Raw genomic sequence first — 19,504 nt, forward strand, 5'->3', positions numbered from 1 at the left:
GACAAATGATAAGGAAGATCTGATGTTCTCTGCATCCGTCTATCTTGTACATTTTGTGGGGGTTGAATACATTCTTCCCTGACCTAAGATTGTAGTCTGGTGAAAAAGGCAAGTTCCAAGAACCTTTGAGTGTTCCCCTGTGTATTGATAAGAGGGAATCCATGTATCATATTGTTACCTTGAATTGCAAGGAAGCTTTCAGGTTTGAGTGACTATTTGATACCATTTTGATAATGCTACGGAACATTTTTTTCCAGAGGAAAATACCCAAAAACAGAAGGCAGAGACTGAGCAGGGAACAGGAGATGAACTTGTTTTGATGGAGCTAACTGCTGTGCGTGTTGCTGCTGCCAGCTTTTAGTTGTTCATACAGAGCTTTCGTTAGCAACTATTTTCTAAAGGTTGAAGGTGTATAAAGGCAGTATGCCCTACTAAGGCAGTATGCCCTACTCAAACCATAGGGTGCAGTTTCAGATCTAGCTGTAGCCTTTCACCATGCCTGCTGAGAACCTTACCCTTGGCAACATGGTTGGCTGGAGATACAGAGAGGGAAGGGAAAAGATGGCTTCAGTGACATATCTGGGAGACCACCATTAGTTCTGCCAGTGTTACAGGCATTCTTTTTCTCTGCAATACATGATGTGCTGGGAAGTGTTTAACAGTTCATAGAAAGCCTGTATAAATAACACAGTCATTTGGATTGATGTATTATTTATTCAGATGCTGAACAGCTTACCCTTCCTTCCCTGTTACTCATCATTCAGGTGGGAGGGAGCTCCACTCATTACATTGACTTTGAAACAACAAATCTCATTTTCCATTACTGCGAGCCCTGGTCCACAAGGAGGCTTTGGTGCCAAGCTCCCTTTGACTTTGGTGGGAGTTTGGTGTCAGAATGAATCCCCTTTATGTCATTTTGACTGTAAGGAAGAACCTTAATGTCAGCTGTAGACAGAGAACATTAAGGGAGTGCTTTCACAGTGGTAAATACTTCACCTTCAGCAGAGGGCAGAGGTCCCTTCCCCTCTCATCCTCACCCTGTGCCACTGTGAACCCAATCCCTCACACTGGCCAGTGCAGCTGTTTGCATGGCTTCTCTCTGTGTGGAAGTGCAAAGTGAACCTGGGCTCAGAAGCAGACAGAGGTGACGGTTTGGTTTCTGCAAAGTTATTTTTAAGCTGGTGGAGTTTCTTACAGTCACAGAGCAGCCACGTCTGCATCCGTGCTGAAGAGTTAAGGGAGCGCTGTGTACTGGGACTGCCACCAAGAACATGTCTCGTGGACCACAGCCAGTGCCAGGAGGGAAGGGGTTGCCAACATAGAACTAGCACCTGGTATAATGAGGCAACCATAAGGAGCCTTAGCATAAACAGAGACTAAACCCATAAGTACCACAACAAAAACATACCAACAAGGGACATGCTTCCAATGAGCAGTTTAGATTTCTTTCTGTTTTTTTTTTTTTTTTTTCTTTTTTTCTATTTTTTTTTTCTTTTTTTTTTTCCCTTTTGAATTAATGCACAGAAAGGGCTAAAAAAGAGGAAACTTCACTGTAGTGCCAAGTGAAGGAATCAGGAACTCTTGCTTCTCAGACCCTTCCTTGTTTCTCTAGGCCCCAGGAACGGCTGGTGTTGGCCACAAGAACAAGAAACCTGCTATGAAAGGAGGAGGACTCAGGATGGTGGCAGTGGCTGTGGGCTGCTGCAACTCTGCTCTCATGAAGAGCACATTGCCTGCTTTATTTTCATGCCTCTTTCTGGCATTACAAAAGCGTGTTACAAATTTTACATAGAAGGGGAGGAAGGAAGAAAAGGGGGAAGAGGCCAAGTGTGCTGGCCTAGGGCTCTGCAGTCCTGTTTGTCCTCTGATATTCTTCCAGCTCTGATTTCCGGTCCATGGCGAGTTGCAGCTCTTGCTTGATGATTTGGATCTGCTTCTCCAGCTCTGTGAGCTCTTGCATCACTGAGGTCCGAGCAATACTGAGGGACTCTGCTTTCCCATTGGTCGTTAAAGAAGCCGGAGTCTCCCTCCTCACCTGTGGCAGGGGGATGTCCTGGTGCTGCCGGACCGTCACCTCGTTTTGCCCTTCATCAGTGCAGATGTACTTCTTCCTGTGGCAGTTGCCTGTGTTGGCTGTGTTCCACACGGCATGCTGGCTGTTCCCTATGTGGGACCTGAACAGAAGTGCAAGAGTTAGGACAAACCCAGAACCTTCTCTTGTGTGTATGCATCCCTTCCCTGTGAGCCATATACTATGCTGCTGTTATATACATATCATTTCTTTAATTATTATTACTCGGAAGCACAAATTATGAACCAAATGTTTATGGTAAACTGAGGGAAAGGGGGATGCCTCTAGTTAGTGCACAGAGACAAAGGGGAAAACATATTGATTTCTTGTTGAAAGCTCCTTGTGCTTTGAAGGAATGGACATTACTCAATCCAAACCTTGCGGCAAAACAACATGAGCTTCCCAGTGGAAGTCAGTCATTTTATCATTTCTGATGTATTTTTCTTTCACAAACTGAAGCTCTTTGATAAAGCATTAGTTACTGCCACAGCTCCTGCTGCTTGTGACTGGCTGGTCTGGGAAGCTGGTTCTAACAAAGGTCCCAAAGCACAGTTAGCACTTGAATTTCAACAAGCAAATGAAACCCCTTAGAGTTCAGCCACTGAGGCTGAGACGTTCTCTCACAGACTTTAATATTAGAGTTTTGGGAAGTTGCAACCAGAGCAGTTTCCTCTCTGAGATAAACACGACTCCCATTATACAAATTCTTTCCATCTTTTTTCTATATCTCGTTGCTTGTAGTAACTACTCAGCCCTCAGCAGGAGCAAAGTAAAGCGTAATAATACAACTGATCTGAAAGTTCTGGGTTGCACCTTGATGTGTAAGCACACATTACAAGCTGGGCACCACACTACTAGGTGTCCTGAGTTAAACTCACCACAGTGCTGTGCAAATGGCAGCTTGGACCACACTCAGAGCACCATGCAGAAACACATGTGGGCTGGGTGCTGTGCTTTGAATGGAGTGCTTTTATTCTATGAGGGAAATCATGAAAGAACCAGATTTCTATATTTCATGCTTTCTCTTGGAAACAGCTCATTTTTGCTTCACTCCTTTGTCATGTCTATTATTTCTTGGTTGTTGTTGTTGCTCTTATGTTTGACGTGTATTAGATGCCCAAATAGATATCCTGGCAGAGAGTACTTCATATCACAGTAATTTCTATAGGTTGTTTTAAAGGCATTCAAAAATTCCTACCTCTTTTCTGCTCGTTTTGTCTTAGTCTGGCATTTGTCCTCAATAAACGAACTGTTCAGGGCACGATGTAATCTCTAGAGGGAAAAGAAGAAAACAAATCACTAAAAGCAAGATTAAAAATAGCTCCATAAATACATACACAATTTGGGCTTTGTGTGATGGACTTGAGCATAAATTATTTTGCCTTCTCAAGGATACAAACAGTGTTTTTTGCTGTGGTTTCCTGAGAAAGGGCACTCTGGAAGGTGGATAGATAGTTGGCAAACAATCCTCGGTATTAGAATTATTCAGAAGAAAAGTGGATCTTAGCAAACAGTGTTGTTTTCTAAAGCAGCTCTTTCGCAGCACTGCCTGAAAATAACAGAAGCTCTTATTTTCTGTGCCTTGTTCTTCAATGTAACCTAGAGCAATTTTCTTACATTATCTTCCTTAGGATAATGGCATAAACTAGCAAACACCTCCTGCACACACCAACATTTGGGAACCTGCTGTAATAAGATAAAATCATCCAGAGTAGGATAACACTGTTATTTCAGGTGTCCAAAAAAATCCGTAAGGTTAAAAGTGCAAATGGAAAAGTCACATCTGTAGGCTTTGCACTTGCTTGCAAATATTTTTAGCAATTCCTATATACTTCCAATTTCACCCTTAAGTGAGCCTCTTCAAATTCCAGTCGCTGCTGCTGTCCCTCCAATGCCATTCATCAGTGCTCTTCTTACAACCTTTTATACACTGCTCTTTTCCAATCAGCCCAACGTGATTGGAAACATTCATGGGGTCACTACTGAATTCTTACCTGGCTTGTGTGGAGCCAGTACTTCATCTTGGATTTCTTCTTGATTCGTGGTAACACCAGCCTGTACACTATGTGCTCCCCAATGGTAGTAAGAATGGATAAGACAAACCCAATGCACAGCATCACAAAGAGCCCAGAAAAATGCTTGATGCCCATTTGCAGCGTCTGTGAATGAAATCAAAAGGGGAGGTTAATGAAGGAAGACGATGGCTTATTTTAACAGTTAGTATGTTTTCTTGTTTGGAAATGTGGTCTGACTGGATACACAGCAGTGAAACTGTCTGGATCCTGGTCACAACAGGATCCTGGCTACTTGAGAACGTGGTGTTCAGTCTCAGCAGATGGGAGTGAGATTTGGGACATACAGAGATTTTCATCACTGTGCTGTCCTGCTAATGGGACGGAGTGCTGAACATAGGAGAATCCAATACTTGGGGTGCCTTTGCACCTGCATCTCTAAAAGCAAATACTGCTTAAAGGAATACGGTCTATGAACTGTAGAGCAAATATTTCATCAGCACTGAGCTAAGACTAGTCCTGTGTTCTGAGAACTGATCACTAACTGCTGTTTTCATGCTCTGCCCTTGGTGGAAGGTCATGGAATAAATGTTTTGAAGTAGCAGCACAAACAGCATCTCTCCACTCACTACGTTAATGTAACTGTGTTATGAAAAACAAGTGCTCTCACCTTGACTTCCCCTGAGCCACCCTCTTCATGTAGGATAGGAAGTCTTTAATTAATTTGAATCTCTCCTTTGACTTTAATCATGTTTGAAGACTGTGGAATCATGTACAGCAGCAGCTGTACCAGAAATACCTGCACTCCAATGTGTGTGAGTCAGGCATGCACTTTAGGTACTTTAATTCTCATGCCACAATAACCTACTTATGAATTTATGAACGACTTAAAAACTCTCCCTAACAGTTACTGCCCAAATACTGCTTGGGAAATACTTCTAAGAATACATTTTTTTTACCCTTGTCTTTGTATTAAGAACATTATTCACTATGTTGGTACAAACTGCATGGGTAGGGCTATATGTTGTTAGTGCTACAACTGTGCAATATAGCAAATAAACTGGATTTAGTTCATAGTAAGATCACAGGATCATAGGATCATTAAGGTTGGTAAAAGCCTCTAAGATCACCAAGTCCAACCAGCAACCCATCCCCACATGGCCACTATCCATGTCCCTCAGTGCTCTACCTCCATGTTTCCTGAACACCTCCAGGGATGGCGACTCCACCACCTCAATGCATCACCAAAACAAGAGAATGTTCCTGACATACAACCTGTGATAAATCACAGTGTTTGACAGATCTTGCTAAGAGGTCATTTGAGTTAAAGAGCTCATTTGTGATGAGTCCACTGAAATTGAAGGCTCTGAAATCTCCTTGTTTTACTGAGTTACTGATAGCAGTATTTCTCTCTCCTGGTTTCTGTGCTTGGTTTATGTTTTTTAGAACAGAGTGATAGGAAGCAGCGTAACACATTTCTCCAACAAGAACAGAGCTTCAGCAGCGTGAGCACTTTGGTAATAGACTGTGGCAACTGTGGTGGTGATTCCTGCACACCTGAGACATCTCCTCCAGCTTGAGGCTGGTGATTGATGCCATCCCGGCACTAGCTGCAGAAAGAACAGTTGGCCAGCTCTTCACATGAGAAACAACTCTGTTGTCTACACTAAAGCATGCTGATTTATGCTGATGAGGGTCTGGCTCACTGTCCTGTCAGCTCTGCAGAATAGTTTTCTACCTTCCTAGGAAACAGGAGAAAGGAATTCCAACGCTGGCATCCCAGATGTGTTTTTCACTTGTGATGGATAGCTTCTGAAATTGTCCCAAGCAAGACATCTTTCACTGGGAAGGGAAATGCTGAAACAAGGCTTCCATAGTATTTCATCTAGCAATAAAAAAGATAACACTCTGAAGCAGGTACCTGATAAAGGCTGAACATCAGAGGGGAATCTGGAGAATAAATCGTGTGCAAAGAGTTAGAGGAGAAATAACACAGTGTGTCTGACGGTCTGAGTGAGGATCTACACTGAAGTCAGCACTTAAAATACTCTTGTAGGAAAGCAATTCATCAGCTCTTTGCAATTATGCAAGAAGCACACGTATGTTAAATAATAGAGGAAATCACCTGGTAGAGGTGCCTCTCCTTTTCATAGTATCATGCTGATCAATAACAAAGCAGCAAGCTCCAGTACTTCTGTGTGTAGTTCTTCTACATGTGTGGGTGCACATACAGATTATATTTGGAAAGAGCAGCAGTAGACTGCATTGTCTGTATAGCACTGCATTCCTCTCTGCTGAAGTGGTCAGGTGCCCAAGTCCTTTGCTGACAACATAAACCCAGCAAATGCCTTCTATACTGCAATACCTTTTAGCAATGCAAGCTCATAATGGGCTGTATTCTCTGTTAACCAGAGGTGAAAATACAGTTCTCGCTCCACACTTGTAATCATAAATTGAGCAGGTAGCTCCCTGCCTTTTAGAAGCAACTCAATTATGCCCGTGTGGTGGCTCTGAAGCAATAAGCAACTATTGCCAGTCCTGTGATAATTACATCTGATGGGCGGTGAGGACATGCTGGCAACAGCCTCTGAGTCATCTGCTGCTTACAAATGGGGAGACTGGCAATTTGTGGAAGCCAACAAATACAAGAGCAGACGTGGAGGTATCTGCCTCCTTATATATCCTCAGAGACACATTTCTGATTCACGGACCCCTATCTCCAATTGCTACCTAAGTAGTTCCTGCTGCCTCTTCCAGAGCTGTTTACTTTTTCCTTTGGGCACTGAGGAAAAGGCAGGTGATACAGAAAGCTCAATACTTGTTTGCAGGGGAAAGCATGCAAAAAACAGCATGCAGTGTTTCATTATTGGATTTAATATGGAAAACTCCTGCACTACTAACAAGAGACAGCAAATAATCTTCTCTCCCTGGTCTCTACTGAGCGCAGCGAATAGGCCATCAAATAATCCAGGGTCTAGCTTTGACTAGTTAGAAGCCTCTAAAGATTTCTGTGCATTCCTTGCAGGTTGGCAGCACAGCAGAGCTATTAATGCTATGCAGTGCTGAACACAAGCACTAAGCAGGGATGTCATGTTTCTATTAGCTATAATAATAAAATAAGCCACCCTTTTTGATAGCGTTTTCCCCTCAAAGATTTTAAAAAGCTTTAGTGAGATCAGGCAGTCAGATTTTACAGCACCTCTGCAAAATTCCTCTGAAGAAAGAATTATTTCCAGCTTTACTGGGGATAAATGGATATAAAGGGCAGATTTTTAAAGACATTTGGGCATTTGTAGATTTCCAAAATTCTGCTGACACCAATGCATGTATTTAGGTGAGCAGACAGTATGAAAAGCTGTCCCTGTCCCCATATTGTGGTGTTTCTTGTAGCTGCAGACAGGCACTCATCCATTCTTTCATTCTTCATTCACTTCTTTACCATTCTTAAGGCCTTCTGTGCCTTTTTTGGTACTGTTTTACGTGGCCTGACAACAAGTTATAGCCACATGTGACTGACGAAGGCTTTTCTTGACTAGTCAAGTAAGCACAGGCACCGCTTTTCTTCTTGTGGAGGGGTCTGCATGGCCCTCCCTTGACATCTGCAGTGCACCAGGGACAAGCAAGTAAACCAGAGCTCAAGGGAGATAGGGAAACTCAGCTGTTGTCAAGTGACAACAAAATGGGATCCCTGAGGACACTAGTCAAAACTTGGAACACAACAACAAACTGCCAGATGACAATGGGGTAAAATCATGGTAGGATGAATGTTTTAATTCTAGGGTCTGGCATCAGAGGAGATGGACAGATCGGCATTTCCCTAGTGCAAATATTAGTATAAGAAGGGAGGGGAAGAACAAAGAACAAGGAACGGAGCTGAAGATGCAGTTGTATCAAAATATTCACAGTGGAGGAAGCTCAAGACTTTTATTGGTATCTAGAAGGGAAAAAGCTAGGGAAAGATAAAGGCTTGGACACGGAGCATTCTCTTCATGTCTCTGTTTGACTGCTGAGCTGTCACTAATAGAATCTTAAGCACTTAATGCACATGACACATTTAACTGAAACTTCTGACAGCATCTTTTGGAGGTGCTACGGTTGGGATTTTGGGTATGGGTATCACACGTTCATGTAAGTGACACTAATGTGGTAAAGCTGCCTTTTCATGTGCCTAAAGCCTCTGAACCACAGAAGCTCATGTTACATTTTCACACTTAATACAGGGTCACTTCTAATTCAATATGTTTGTGTGTGTGTGTGTGTGTGTGTGTGTGTGTGTGTTGAAGCTCTAGGCTCTAGGAGCCTGCACTTCCCTTTACCATGACACAGGAGAAACCGGCCATGCAACCACATCCCTGGCCAACAGGAGGGTTGGTTTAATACTCAGCTGAAAACTGCTCTGAAGAGGAGAGAACACAGTTCTAGCTGTGTGTTTTGTACCCGTGAGAACATGTAACTGATGTCTTTTGGAACACCTCTGAGTTAAAAATCTATGTTCTGAGCGGCAGGCATGCTGGATCTTTTGATTTCTCAGTACTTTATCTTTTTTACTTGACAGTCTTGAGAACTTGAGAAAAACCGCTATTCCGATAAGAGCAGTCTTTTTTTCTCATAAATAATGCCTATATCTTCAGCTGCCATGAGCTGGCATAACAACTCTGATTTAATACCAGTCTGTAAATCCATGAGGATTTGCTTCCATTTCCTCTAACTGTACTTTGACATGAAAACTGCTCCTTGTCAGTACTCAGCACTGTGTCTTGGTGGGCCATTTCTAGTATGAACTCCCATTTTTGGTATAACAACCTGCTACCCGTGTTAGGAAGTGGCCGAGTTCCATCAGAAATGAATACAGGGATGCTGATGTCTCTTCTTTCACTTCTGCCATTCTTTGTGTCGGGTGCTTCAGCTATCACTGCAGTGTGCGATGGTCCAGAATCCATGGCAGTGGGGATACACATAATGGAGTGAAGCCAGACAGATCTGTTGTACAGCGAGCAGATCACTTCTTTTAATGCAACATTACATATCCTGCTTGTCCCCAGATGTGCTCTCTGACGCGTGCACTGCAAGCCTAACTTAGCAGAGCAGCCTTGCTGATGTTTTCCTTGTGCTCTGACCTCAATGCTGCTGCGTGTAATGACTCCTGCTTCTGATGCGTAATGCTTCCCTGCAGCTGCACGCCATCTCTATGTCTATGCCATGTGGAGAATGAGGGGAAATAATTGACAAGTTGGGTGCATCCTCAGCAGTTTCAATTAGGTCAGCCATCGTTCATCACTTACCTCAGTGACAGCAAAGCTTCTTTTTCCACAAGGAACGACTTTGTACCACTTGTCATGCAGAACATCCATGAAGCCGTGGGATTTGTACTGGCTGATCAGCTCAGAGATGTTGGAGGTGAGCGGAGAGTTGGGGGGAAGACCAATGCCATATCCTGGAAGGAAAAACAACAGTCATCTCTCTTATTGGCTTTATTGATGAAGTGAATTGTTGTATAGTATCAACAGCCAGCACAGCAGAGAAGGTTGGTGTTCAAACCTGGATGCTTTCCATGGATTGAAAAAGCTGAGATGAGACTTCTTGGTGTGTAAGGTACTTTAACACAAACAGGGTATGTAACTTCAAAATGATTACAGTCACAAAAGTAGTATGTAAAACTAGAGACTCAAAAACCTAAGACATCACTATAGATGGTTAAACTATAGTTGGTTAAATCTGTTGTGTGTCCAGAAGCACAGCCCTCACATTGCTTTTACCATGGGTTCTTCTGGCTTACACTGCTTTAACAATGCAGAGGGGCCTTAATGCCAAGTAAACGACAATGTGATCCCTTTACACTCTCAGAGCAGTGGATGGGACTGTGGTGTCAGATGTGACATTTTGTTCTTCCTGTGTGTTTTCTGATGAGAAGCCACACGCAGACCCATGGGAGCAGCCTGTATTCCTTTCACCACAATTTAAGCCTCAGGGGCTGGGCTTTCCATTACTGCAGTTCTGCTCTGGACAGAATTTTGGCTGCAACAATTCTTTAGGAGACTTGTTTTAATGCACAGCGGGGACAGCCAGCCAGAGCGACTGCTCTTGGAGGCAGGGAGGGGAGGTAAAGGAGCTTTATTTCAGTGTGAGCAGTGGGACGGGCTGTGCCTCCTGCCTGCTGGAGACAGACCACATCAACACTGAATAATTCCTATACAGAGTATGGCAACAGATGGTGCGAGTGATCTAAAACCTCACAAAACACACAAAAAAGGGCAAAGCCTTGGTTCTGCTTAATCACTGAGAATGCTACCCATTAGCTTCAAGGGGTCCTCAGCTTCACATAAACAGTTTCAATCAGAACACTGAATTACAATCAAGCAAATGCAACATATGTGAAATAGAGCACCATGCTGTAAAATTCATTATTACCTTCAATGGCAAAGGGCTTTCCCACAGTTAGAAGCTTGCAGTCAGCATCTATGGATACTTCGTAGTCCAAGAGTGCTTTATCCATAATGAAGGCATCAAGTTTCTCTGGGTCATTCCTGCATTCAGCATCAAAGTCACAAACAGAATCATTTCAGAATCCAAGACTCAGTGGTGTGCACTGAACATTTATCTGTCTGGTTCTCTGGAGGCACAGCAAAAGGAATCAAGGACTGCTACTTTAAATGCTAAACTGATAGATATTTTGAAGGAGGGAATTGTGCATGAAAGACACAACCTTTGTGCACCCGGAGCAGGGCAGCAGGTGTAGGGCTTATTCTGCTCTCTTGAAATACCTGATCTGAAAAATGGAAAACACTAGAAGCTACACTTTGGCTCTGCATGATTTAGAAGAGAAGAACAAAAATTGCTAATACACTTGTGCTGTCTTGGTTTTTCTTTGTGATGTTGAAATTGAGGTCACTGGAGCAAAAATGCAAGAGGATAACCCGTACAAAAGCATTCCTCTTCCTTTCTCCCAAGCATGCGGTAAATTAATTTCCTTCACCCAGATCAGCTCTTCTCTGTGCTCAGCCTTCATGAACGCAGAGGATTCAATTTTAGTAACCTAATGATTAGCGAATAGCACACCTACAAAAGCTGATGGTACAAAAGAACAGTTGCACTGTACGCTCTCATGTGACCAAAGGGCTGCACCTTCCATCCTCACCCTTGTCTCTGTAAGGGTCAGGATGTTCTCCTGGTGAGACATTACATTACTTTGTTGATTTTACAGAATGATTCCAGCTTAACCTGAGCAAAGAACTGCCTGTATCTTGTCAATAGGATGGCAACGGGATGACCAGGTGAGCTGTTGCATGCAGAGGCTCACTTTAGATATGCTACTCCATCTGGGGTTGCAGGGACATTGTACCGTCTCATGTACTCATGCATCTCTGGGAAGCTTTGCCTCACGTAGTCTTCTGCGCTGCTCTCACGCACGGTTCCAAAGCGAAACCCTTGGGAGGGGTGATGGAGCTGAGGAGGTGAAATTACAGATTAGCTGCACTGTTCACACAGGGTAACGGTGTCATTTGTGAATGTCCCTCAGAAATTCTCAGCATTCATAGGCCTGTATCAAATGTTTTCCTACAGCCAGCTTGTGACTTCACAGAAGTACAGACAGAATTACCAGGTGACTGATCAGCCTGTTTACGTACTCAGGATTTGCTTCACACCATGATAGACCTTTCCCTTAAGACCCCAAAATCTAGGCATGGTATAATTTGTCTTAAAACCAGTCAAAGTGTCAGCAAGTATCAGAGCGAGCCTATATACATGATGCTAAGATCAATTTCCCGAAGCTCTGGATAGCCAGTAGAGTCTGTGTTCTGGAATAATACTGGCTCCTTAAGAAGGGCAGCACCATCTTTTCATTTCTAAAAACTGAGAAATCGAGTCCCAGACCACCTCTGTCTTTATCATTCTCTGCACAGAAACCAAGGACCGATCAGCTGAGGACATTAAGTCCTCCTTGGCTGAAAGGAGCAGAATACCCTCAGTACAGACAATCACACATATCATCTTTGTACTGAACACAGATACAGTTGTTCACCCTCTTCACAACTGGCAAAGTGGTTTTACCTGCTGAATTAAAGTCCTGAATTGCTTGGATGTTCACAAATTTCAGAGACCTGTGTTTCTAACGTGTCCTCTTTGTCTTGGGAGCATTTAATACCCCTGAGAGTGGAATTTTAATGGCAGTGGAGCACAGCTCAGGCAGTGTCCTCTAGTAAACCAAATACTGCCCACAGATAGCTGCATGTTTCCAGCAGCAGGCTAATTGGAAGGCCTTCAGCAATGTGCCTGCCTCCAAAAGTAAAGATTTCAGAGCACAGGAAGCCAAATAAAGCTAAAGCTGAAGAAGATGTGTTCTGCTTGCTTCCTAGGAAGCTGAAGGTCTCCACAGCAGTCTGTAATGATGATCTCACCATGGCCATGCTCTGCTTTGCAAAGAGCAAGTAGAGAGGCATTCTGCCAATCCATCTGTCTTCCTGCATTATCGTCTATGAAAAAGAGAGTGCAGAGGAACACAAAGTTGCACAGAAGACCTTCCCCACTCTTCAGTGACACTGTGAATAAAAGACTATTCCTGGCTTTTACAAGAATAACAGGTACAATGTAAACTCATGATCATCTAGTTCAGCCTGAAAAGAAACAGAGAGGGTATCTCAGTGGTATCATGAAACCTGCAGTTTATTTCTGGGGAGTGAGCAGCTGCTTTCCACATTTTGCTCTGCTGACCTGGCTCTTGTGTTGCAACCCAGAAATAAGGTCTGAGGGTATGGAGTGAGCCTGAGCATGTTTTCTGTTTCCTGGCCTGGACAACAGCAGGATGCACAACGCAGGGACTGCCTCCATCAGGAGCTGGCCACAGAGCACACTGTGCCAGAAGGTCTGTGGGCGCAGAGGGAAATGTTCCTGTCTGTAAGTGTGGAAGCAGCACTGAAGTGCCAGAAGACATAAATAACAGAGAGTGGTTCTGTGACAACACATCATGGAGCCTTCCAGCACAATGTTGTCCATCCAAATCTAGGTCTAGTCTAGCTTCCACACATGGAAGATAACTTCCATAAAGAATGAGCTTGGTCTGGGCTCCATGTACTTATGCTGCCCTAAGAAGCTAAGGACCACAGTAAATGTCAGTTCTTCAGGCTGTATTTATTGTCAGTTTCAGTGAAGAAACAAACAACATCACAAGGTCTAGAATCTGACCCGTATTAACCTTCCAGCTCATCGTAGGTGTTTGCTTTGACATTTGTGGTCCACCCGGTGATGGCAACTGCAGTGCAACAGCTGATCTGCAGACAGTGATGGCTGATGCCTGAACTCACTGGAAAGCATCCTGCTCTGACTGCCACCAGCGCAACAAATCCACCTTCCATGGGAAAGACAGGAACGAAGGAAATAATTGAGCCCATCTCAATTTAATTTTCTGTCCCAAAAGTTTTACAGAGGACTCTCCATGCTTTGCTCTGTGTTGGGCACACTGACAAATTTCACCACAAATAATAACAACATAGGAACACGGATTAGATCAGAAGTCCATCTGGCTTAATATCCTGTCTCTAGCAACACCATCTGCCTGGTGGGAAGTCTGGAAAATTCTGTGTAGGAAAGTTGTGCAGTGATCCTTCACACACAGCGCTCTTCCTGCTTCCAGCATTCTGTGTTTTTTCTTAAGAATAATCAAGTGTCTGCAAGTCTGTATTTGGTGACTCTTGACTCTTTTTATGAAGGATAAATCTTAATAGTATTCTAATCCTGCATGCCTCTTGTCACTTCTGCTTTCTTCTTTCTGCTGCTTATTCACATGAGGAAAGGCTTACTTTCAGCTATACTGAACAGCAGACTAACAAAGCAAAATGCTGCCAAAAGCAGATAATGGACTACCTGCACTACTCTTGCTGCCTAATCCACTAAGGCTCCTGAGGGCTACTTGCTTCAGCAGAAGATAAAAGCTTCTTCAAGGCTCTTTCATTGTGGCATCACTGTTGCTTTCTTTCTTTCTGTAGTCATCGCTGGGAAGACTCTGTGAAAAGATGGATACCACAAGTATGCGAAGAGTGCAGGTGAATAGCAGTCTTTGCGTGAGTCTCACCTCAGTAACTGTCTTTTCAGATTTTCCCTTCCTGTTTTTCATATTGTTTCTTCTGTGTTTCTCAGACCTGATGAGTTCTGTAGCAGAAGTGTCTTTCCAAAGCCAAATCACAGGATCCCAATGCCCGGGATTTAGAGAAATCCCTGAAAACCTGACTAAAAAAATCCACATCTGAGGAATCACAATCTGAAGATTCAGGAGTGTTTTTATTTGGGATTGTGGGAGACGTTTAACTTACTGTTGTTATCAGTGATAGCAAATATAAAGGCTGTCTCACTCTGAAGATACAGCTGTCCAAATTATAGGTATTTCTGATACACAGAGTCTGCATTTCTGTGTAAACTCTACTGAACTCTACTTTTCTTTTACTGTAAGCCTAGCCAGTACGGAAGGTGAATAACCATCACAAAGCACACCTTGGGCACCATGATCTGCTGACAACATTTATACTGACCTGGAGATCTGCTGGTGATTCTACAATGCTTAAAATCAATGAATTCAACGACTGCAGATCCATCTCCAAATGGTGGTATGAGCTTTCTTGGCACTCAGCTCACTTTACAAGAAGCCTCCAAAATCAGCTATCTATTGCTGTAAGAAACTAAAGGAACAGTGTTTGTTCTCATCTAGAGAGAAGCTTTCAGCCTCTCCGTGGAGCAAGAAACTCCCACTCTGATAATGCATTGAACAAACTATAAGAGAGTTACGGGTAGAGAAGATACGCCTCTTTATTCATCTCTTTCTCTGCAGACCTCCCTTCTGAAGGCCTGAGAGAAAACGAAATCACTGATCATTGCTCCTGAATGTAAGGGCTCCTCAACCAGTACTGCACTACCACGCACTGCACATCAACTGAGCACTGCTGTCACACCCTGGTGTGCCCATCCCCTGGAGGGATCTGCGTGCATGCAGGTGTGGTTGATAACTGAAGGCAGATGGCTGCTTTGCAGCCTTCCAGACTGAGTCCATCCAAAATGACTTGTTCTGTAAATACTGCTGGTAAGATTACTGCTGTAAAAGCTGAACATACGAGATACCCGACGTTCCCAGAGGTTAACTAAAGCTCTGGGCTGTATCCTATTACAATATGGTATCTGTGCTAGCCTGGCAATGCAACAGCATGCATAAAAATACATCTATGGAGTAGTTTAAAATATTTCCTGGGTTAAAAAGCTATTTACTGATGGCAGTTAGTGGCTCTCCTAAAAAAAGCTGAATATTGCCAGCTAACAATAGCACTTTTGCAGCTCAAATGGTGGAGATCAGCGATTTCACAGAATCACAGAATTGTAGGAGTTGGAAGGGACTTCTGGAGATGTTGCTAAAGCGAATCTCCTCTCATCTTTTGCATTAGTAAAGCGAATTGTGTTTTATATCTGAAGCACTGGTGCATACCATAACTGGCTATGCTAATGTGATGCATCCCAATTTTATTAAACCATCTCCTACTGTGGGAGCTGCTGCATGTGAGGCTATGAGATGTGTGGTGCCTCCCATTTGGACCTGGGTTAGTGTCTCAACTCAAGAAGGAAAATATGGCCATGAGAGGAAGGAGAGGAATGTAGTGTCAGATGGGGCTGAGCACTCACAAATCTCACTGTGTAAGAAAATATGGTATCCAAGGTAGGCGTAATGTGATTGCTTCCAAGTACTAAGGAAGTGAAGTGGTGGCTGGGTCACTTAACTGCTGAGGTAAGGAAGTCACACAGCATCCAAGGAAAATCCAGAGCTCTGCAGAACATTCAGCCTCTATGAAAGTTCCAAGAAAAGCTTTGGAGTGGCTCAGAGTTTTCTTGTATAACACTGTGCTACTAAACAAATAATGTTTGTGCTGCTCACTGCTGAAAGCAAATACTGTAGATACCAGTTCCACTGGCTTGCCACCTTACTTCTGCATGTTCTTAGTTTCCATCTTGTTGTTAAAACATCTGCTGAGTGGGAAGTGGAGAGCTTGTGTTTTAGTTGGGAAGATGTTGAGAAGAATTGGGTATGTACATACATCTATGCCTTGGGGTGCCAATTATGCATGAAAATACCAATGTGATAAAACCACAGGAGCAGAAACAGAAAAATAAAATCCTAAATGTCAGGGATTCTGAATTACTTGGCACATTCCAGTTTATGTAATACAGTGCCACTGCATTCAGTACCATCAGCCAAGCTGAGATCACCTAGACTCCGACTTGAAAATACTGAGGCATAGAAATGTCCTGTTCAAGTTGGGATTGAAAACTGAAAATGCATGAGATGCTGCTAGGAGCTGACATAATACAAAGTTTGGCTGTGAGGCTGTGGGGCCTTTATAGCAAACTCCAGCTTCTGAATGAACTTTTAGTGCTGCATACCTAGATTGGGCTCAAAGACTTTTCCCCTTTGGTGCCCTGCTCACTTTATCTACTGTCGTTTTGAGGTTTGCATCACATTTGGTTGTCATGTATATTTGCTGTGTGTAGGAAACCTTATGTGTTCAGAATATAAATACAGTGAAAAGATTACCTCAGTCCCAGAAAGGCAAGCAGTGGAATAGGTGGAGTGAACCCACCCAATGAGAAGGGCAGTTTTTTCTTGTGGAAGTTCTGTATCACATCCTTATGTTTCTCCTGAGAAACTAGCCTTCTGCATGCATATGTGAGTAAAGGAGAGAAGCTGTGCTGGGAATGCCTGATTGCAATGCTTCCTCTGTATTTCTGTCAATATTAATACAAGCTTGTCACAGATACAGGAGATGCCAGACTGTGTCAAGACTACTTTAAGGAATGGAGCACAGTGGGGTCTCAAAGCGACAGGAGTTATGCTGAAGCATGAACTGGCCAGGTGGATTTCTGGCTTTGCTTCCGTCTGATCCTGCAGAATTTGAGCTTGCAGGGAACTGTGAAGAGAGAAGGAAGTTCTGAACAGAGAAACTGCAGGGAAGTGGAATTACAGCTATCTCCAACAAGCAGAGAGATCAATATTATCCATACATGACTGACATCCAATAAATGCTTTCCTAGCACTGGATTGATGGGGTGCAGTACCTGTCTCACTGACTTTGATTCAAGACTATTTTGTGCTCCTTGATAACTGGTGGGAGGAGAAATGCTTCTGGGGCTCAGTCTCTAATTAGCATCTTAAATCATCATTCATATAAAACTCACCTCCATGAAGAGGTGGGATTCAGTGGTACTGACTGCACCCTGAGTGAGAGAGGCAGGGGTCACACACACTCAGCTTTTAGTGCCACCTACGATACTGCTTTTCAATTTTAAGAGGGTGCAGACAAAAACTTCTGAGGAAGAACTGTTGTAAAAAAGCTTCAGCGGCTCTGCCTCTTGCTATTGCTGACAGCTTGGTGTAACACCTACTGCAGTGTTTAATGGTCACTGCGTCCATCAGCAGCTGTGCTGTGAGTACCAGCATGATATACACCAGGGAACTGCTGCAGACTTTGGAGAAAATGTTCAGTTCCGGCTGTTAATTGCTAGAGAGTGGTGGCATCAAGTGGTCTGCTCTGCTATGAAGAACTGATATGCTTTTAGAGTTCTGCTGCTTTGCCTTTAGGAAGCAGTAGGTTTTTATTCCGCCTTATGTAACCCACGCACTTACATGGTCATACAGCTTCCCATGATAGAAGACCAGTTTCTCATGACCCAGTGACAGAAGAAATGCAACTGCCAATACTAAACAAAGCTTCAGAGTGAAAAGAACAAAACAAACAAAACTAAAGAAAATACCTACAGAGTAGACTTCGTTCATGGGCTGTTCCCTACTTATCCACAAGAATTTCTGACAGCTGAGTATTTATGGGCTGCAGAGGGGGATGAAAGAAAATTATTCATAGTGAAGCACATGAATTTCATGTTTTAGCAGATGAAAATTCACAGCTGAACTTCTGGAAGTATAAGCTTTGTTCAGACACTGTCCTGTGTGTTCGGGCTGGAGATGTGGAGGTGTTCCCAGGGTGTCCAGGAGATGGTGTATGCAGGATAGATCTGAAAGCTCACCTTCCTTTCTCTGTCTTGTAAAGTGTCAGCAGAGCTTGACAGCATAATGTCAGATTTTGTTAAAATCCTGTCATTTTGAATCCAGCTCAACTAGGTCATTAGTTGGCATAAATCTTTACAACTCCACTGAAGTAAATGATCAGTTTTAATTTGGGAACCAATGCACAGTACTGACAGTTTTCTCTCCTGTATCTCAACATGATCTCAAATGAAAATGAAGTCTAACTTAGGTCTCTTAAAAACGTAAAGGCTCTTTATTGACACTCCATTTGTGAGTGATAAGAATAAATTCTAAGATCTGCTCTACTTCCCCATGTGCTGCAGAAACTGCTTTGCTACAGGGTGCAGCTGGGGACTCAAGTCTGCGCAGGTATTAATTTCTGAGGACTGCTCTGATGATTTCTGGGCAACATCTTAGCGCAAAAAGCTCTGTAAGAAAGGAGCAGTGGTGAATATAAACTTAAGAGTGTGTTTATCTCTGTTTTTAACAGCCCTTTTTGGTCTGGATAGAGAGATCTTTCAGCTGGGATTTATTCCAGAAAAGTTGACAACTGCAAGATAGATAGTATGTGTAAACAGTTATAAGCAAAGCTGATAGGTTGAGGGAAGAAATAGGAATGTAATTCCCAGCAGACAACACATCACTGCTTCCAGTTAACTTTAGTGGCACAAAGCAGCCATAAAAATGCTCCAGACTGAGTCACTTAATCTACTGTGTTCTTCTGCTTCCCACCTGTAAATAGGGTCAATGCTGCCTTAATATCAAGTCCTTCTCAATCAGAAAGAGCTGCTTGGCTGAGTATGTTTTGCGCACCTAAAAGACATGGGGCATTTCTGGTTCCACAGTCCCTCTTCCATCCAGGCTATAACATTTGCTGATGGAAAGCATCTCTGAAGAGCTCTCCAATTCCGTGGGCTGGAAGAGCACACATAATATCACAGTGGTGTGTCATGTAGGGTAGCTTCCGTGCCAAGTTTTGAAACAACCAGCTCTGAAATCATTTTTCTTACAAGTTCCTCCTGCTCCAGCTGTCTTGGTCAGAGCCAGGCAGTCAGTCCCAGCCATGCGGCGCTCATCCCTACACTGCACTACACTGGGATGGCAAGGACAGAGTTCTGCAGTTTGTGGGAAAGGGAAGACAGCAGCTTCACAGTGGAAGTGGGCGACTGGTTAGAAGAAATTTAGGAATCCATTCTGAACAGTGAAGTATGTGTTAAGCCTGAGGTGTAAAATACAATGACGGGTTCGTTTGGAGGCCATGACCTTCTGCACAGTGAAATATGGACAATGGTATTTGACTTGACTTGGTGTTCAGCTGAATCTCACTGCACTTGGTGAGAACTATGATTCTTTCCAGAGGATCTGATCCCT

The 19,504-nt window shown here is 43.3% G+C and overlaps 1 protein-coding gene across 1 annotated transcript in view; it reads right to left on the reverse strand.

The window, feature by feature from the left end:
- Positions 1-694: 694 nt before the first annotated feature.
- The window catches only part of GRIN3A (glutamate ionotropic receptor NMDA type subunit 3A), a 60,599-nt gene continuing 41,789 nt past the window's right edge, over positions 695-19,504 (reverse strand). The window contains exons 4-9 of the mRNA XM_015849825.3: positions 11,381-11,526; positions 10,492-10,607; positions 9,366-9,517; positions 4,066-4,230; positions 3,270-3,343; positions 695-2,174 (exon numbers count right to left, since the gene is read on the reverse strand). Coding sequence (XP_015705311.2) covers positions 1,838-2,174; positions 3,270-3,343; positions 4,066-4,230; positions 9,366-9,517; positions 10,492-10,607; positions 11,381-11,526 — 990 coding nt within the window. The 3' untranslated portion in view covers positions 695-1,837. The remainder of the gene's footprint in view (positions 2,175-3,269; positions 3,344-4,065; positions 4,231-9,365; positions 9,518-10,491; positions 10,608-11,380; positions 11,527-19,504) is intronic.

This window comes from Coturnix japonica, chromosome Z (assembly GCF_054131305.1).
Source record: "Coturnix japonica strain WE chromosome Z, WE-NBRP24, whole genome shotgun sequence".
Taxonomy (NCBI): Eukaryota; Metazoa; Chordata; class Aves; order Galliformes; family Phasianidae; genus Coturnix; species Coturnix japonica.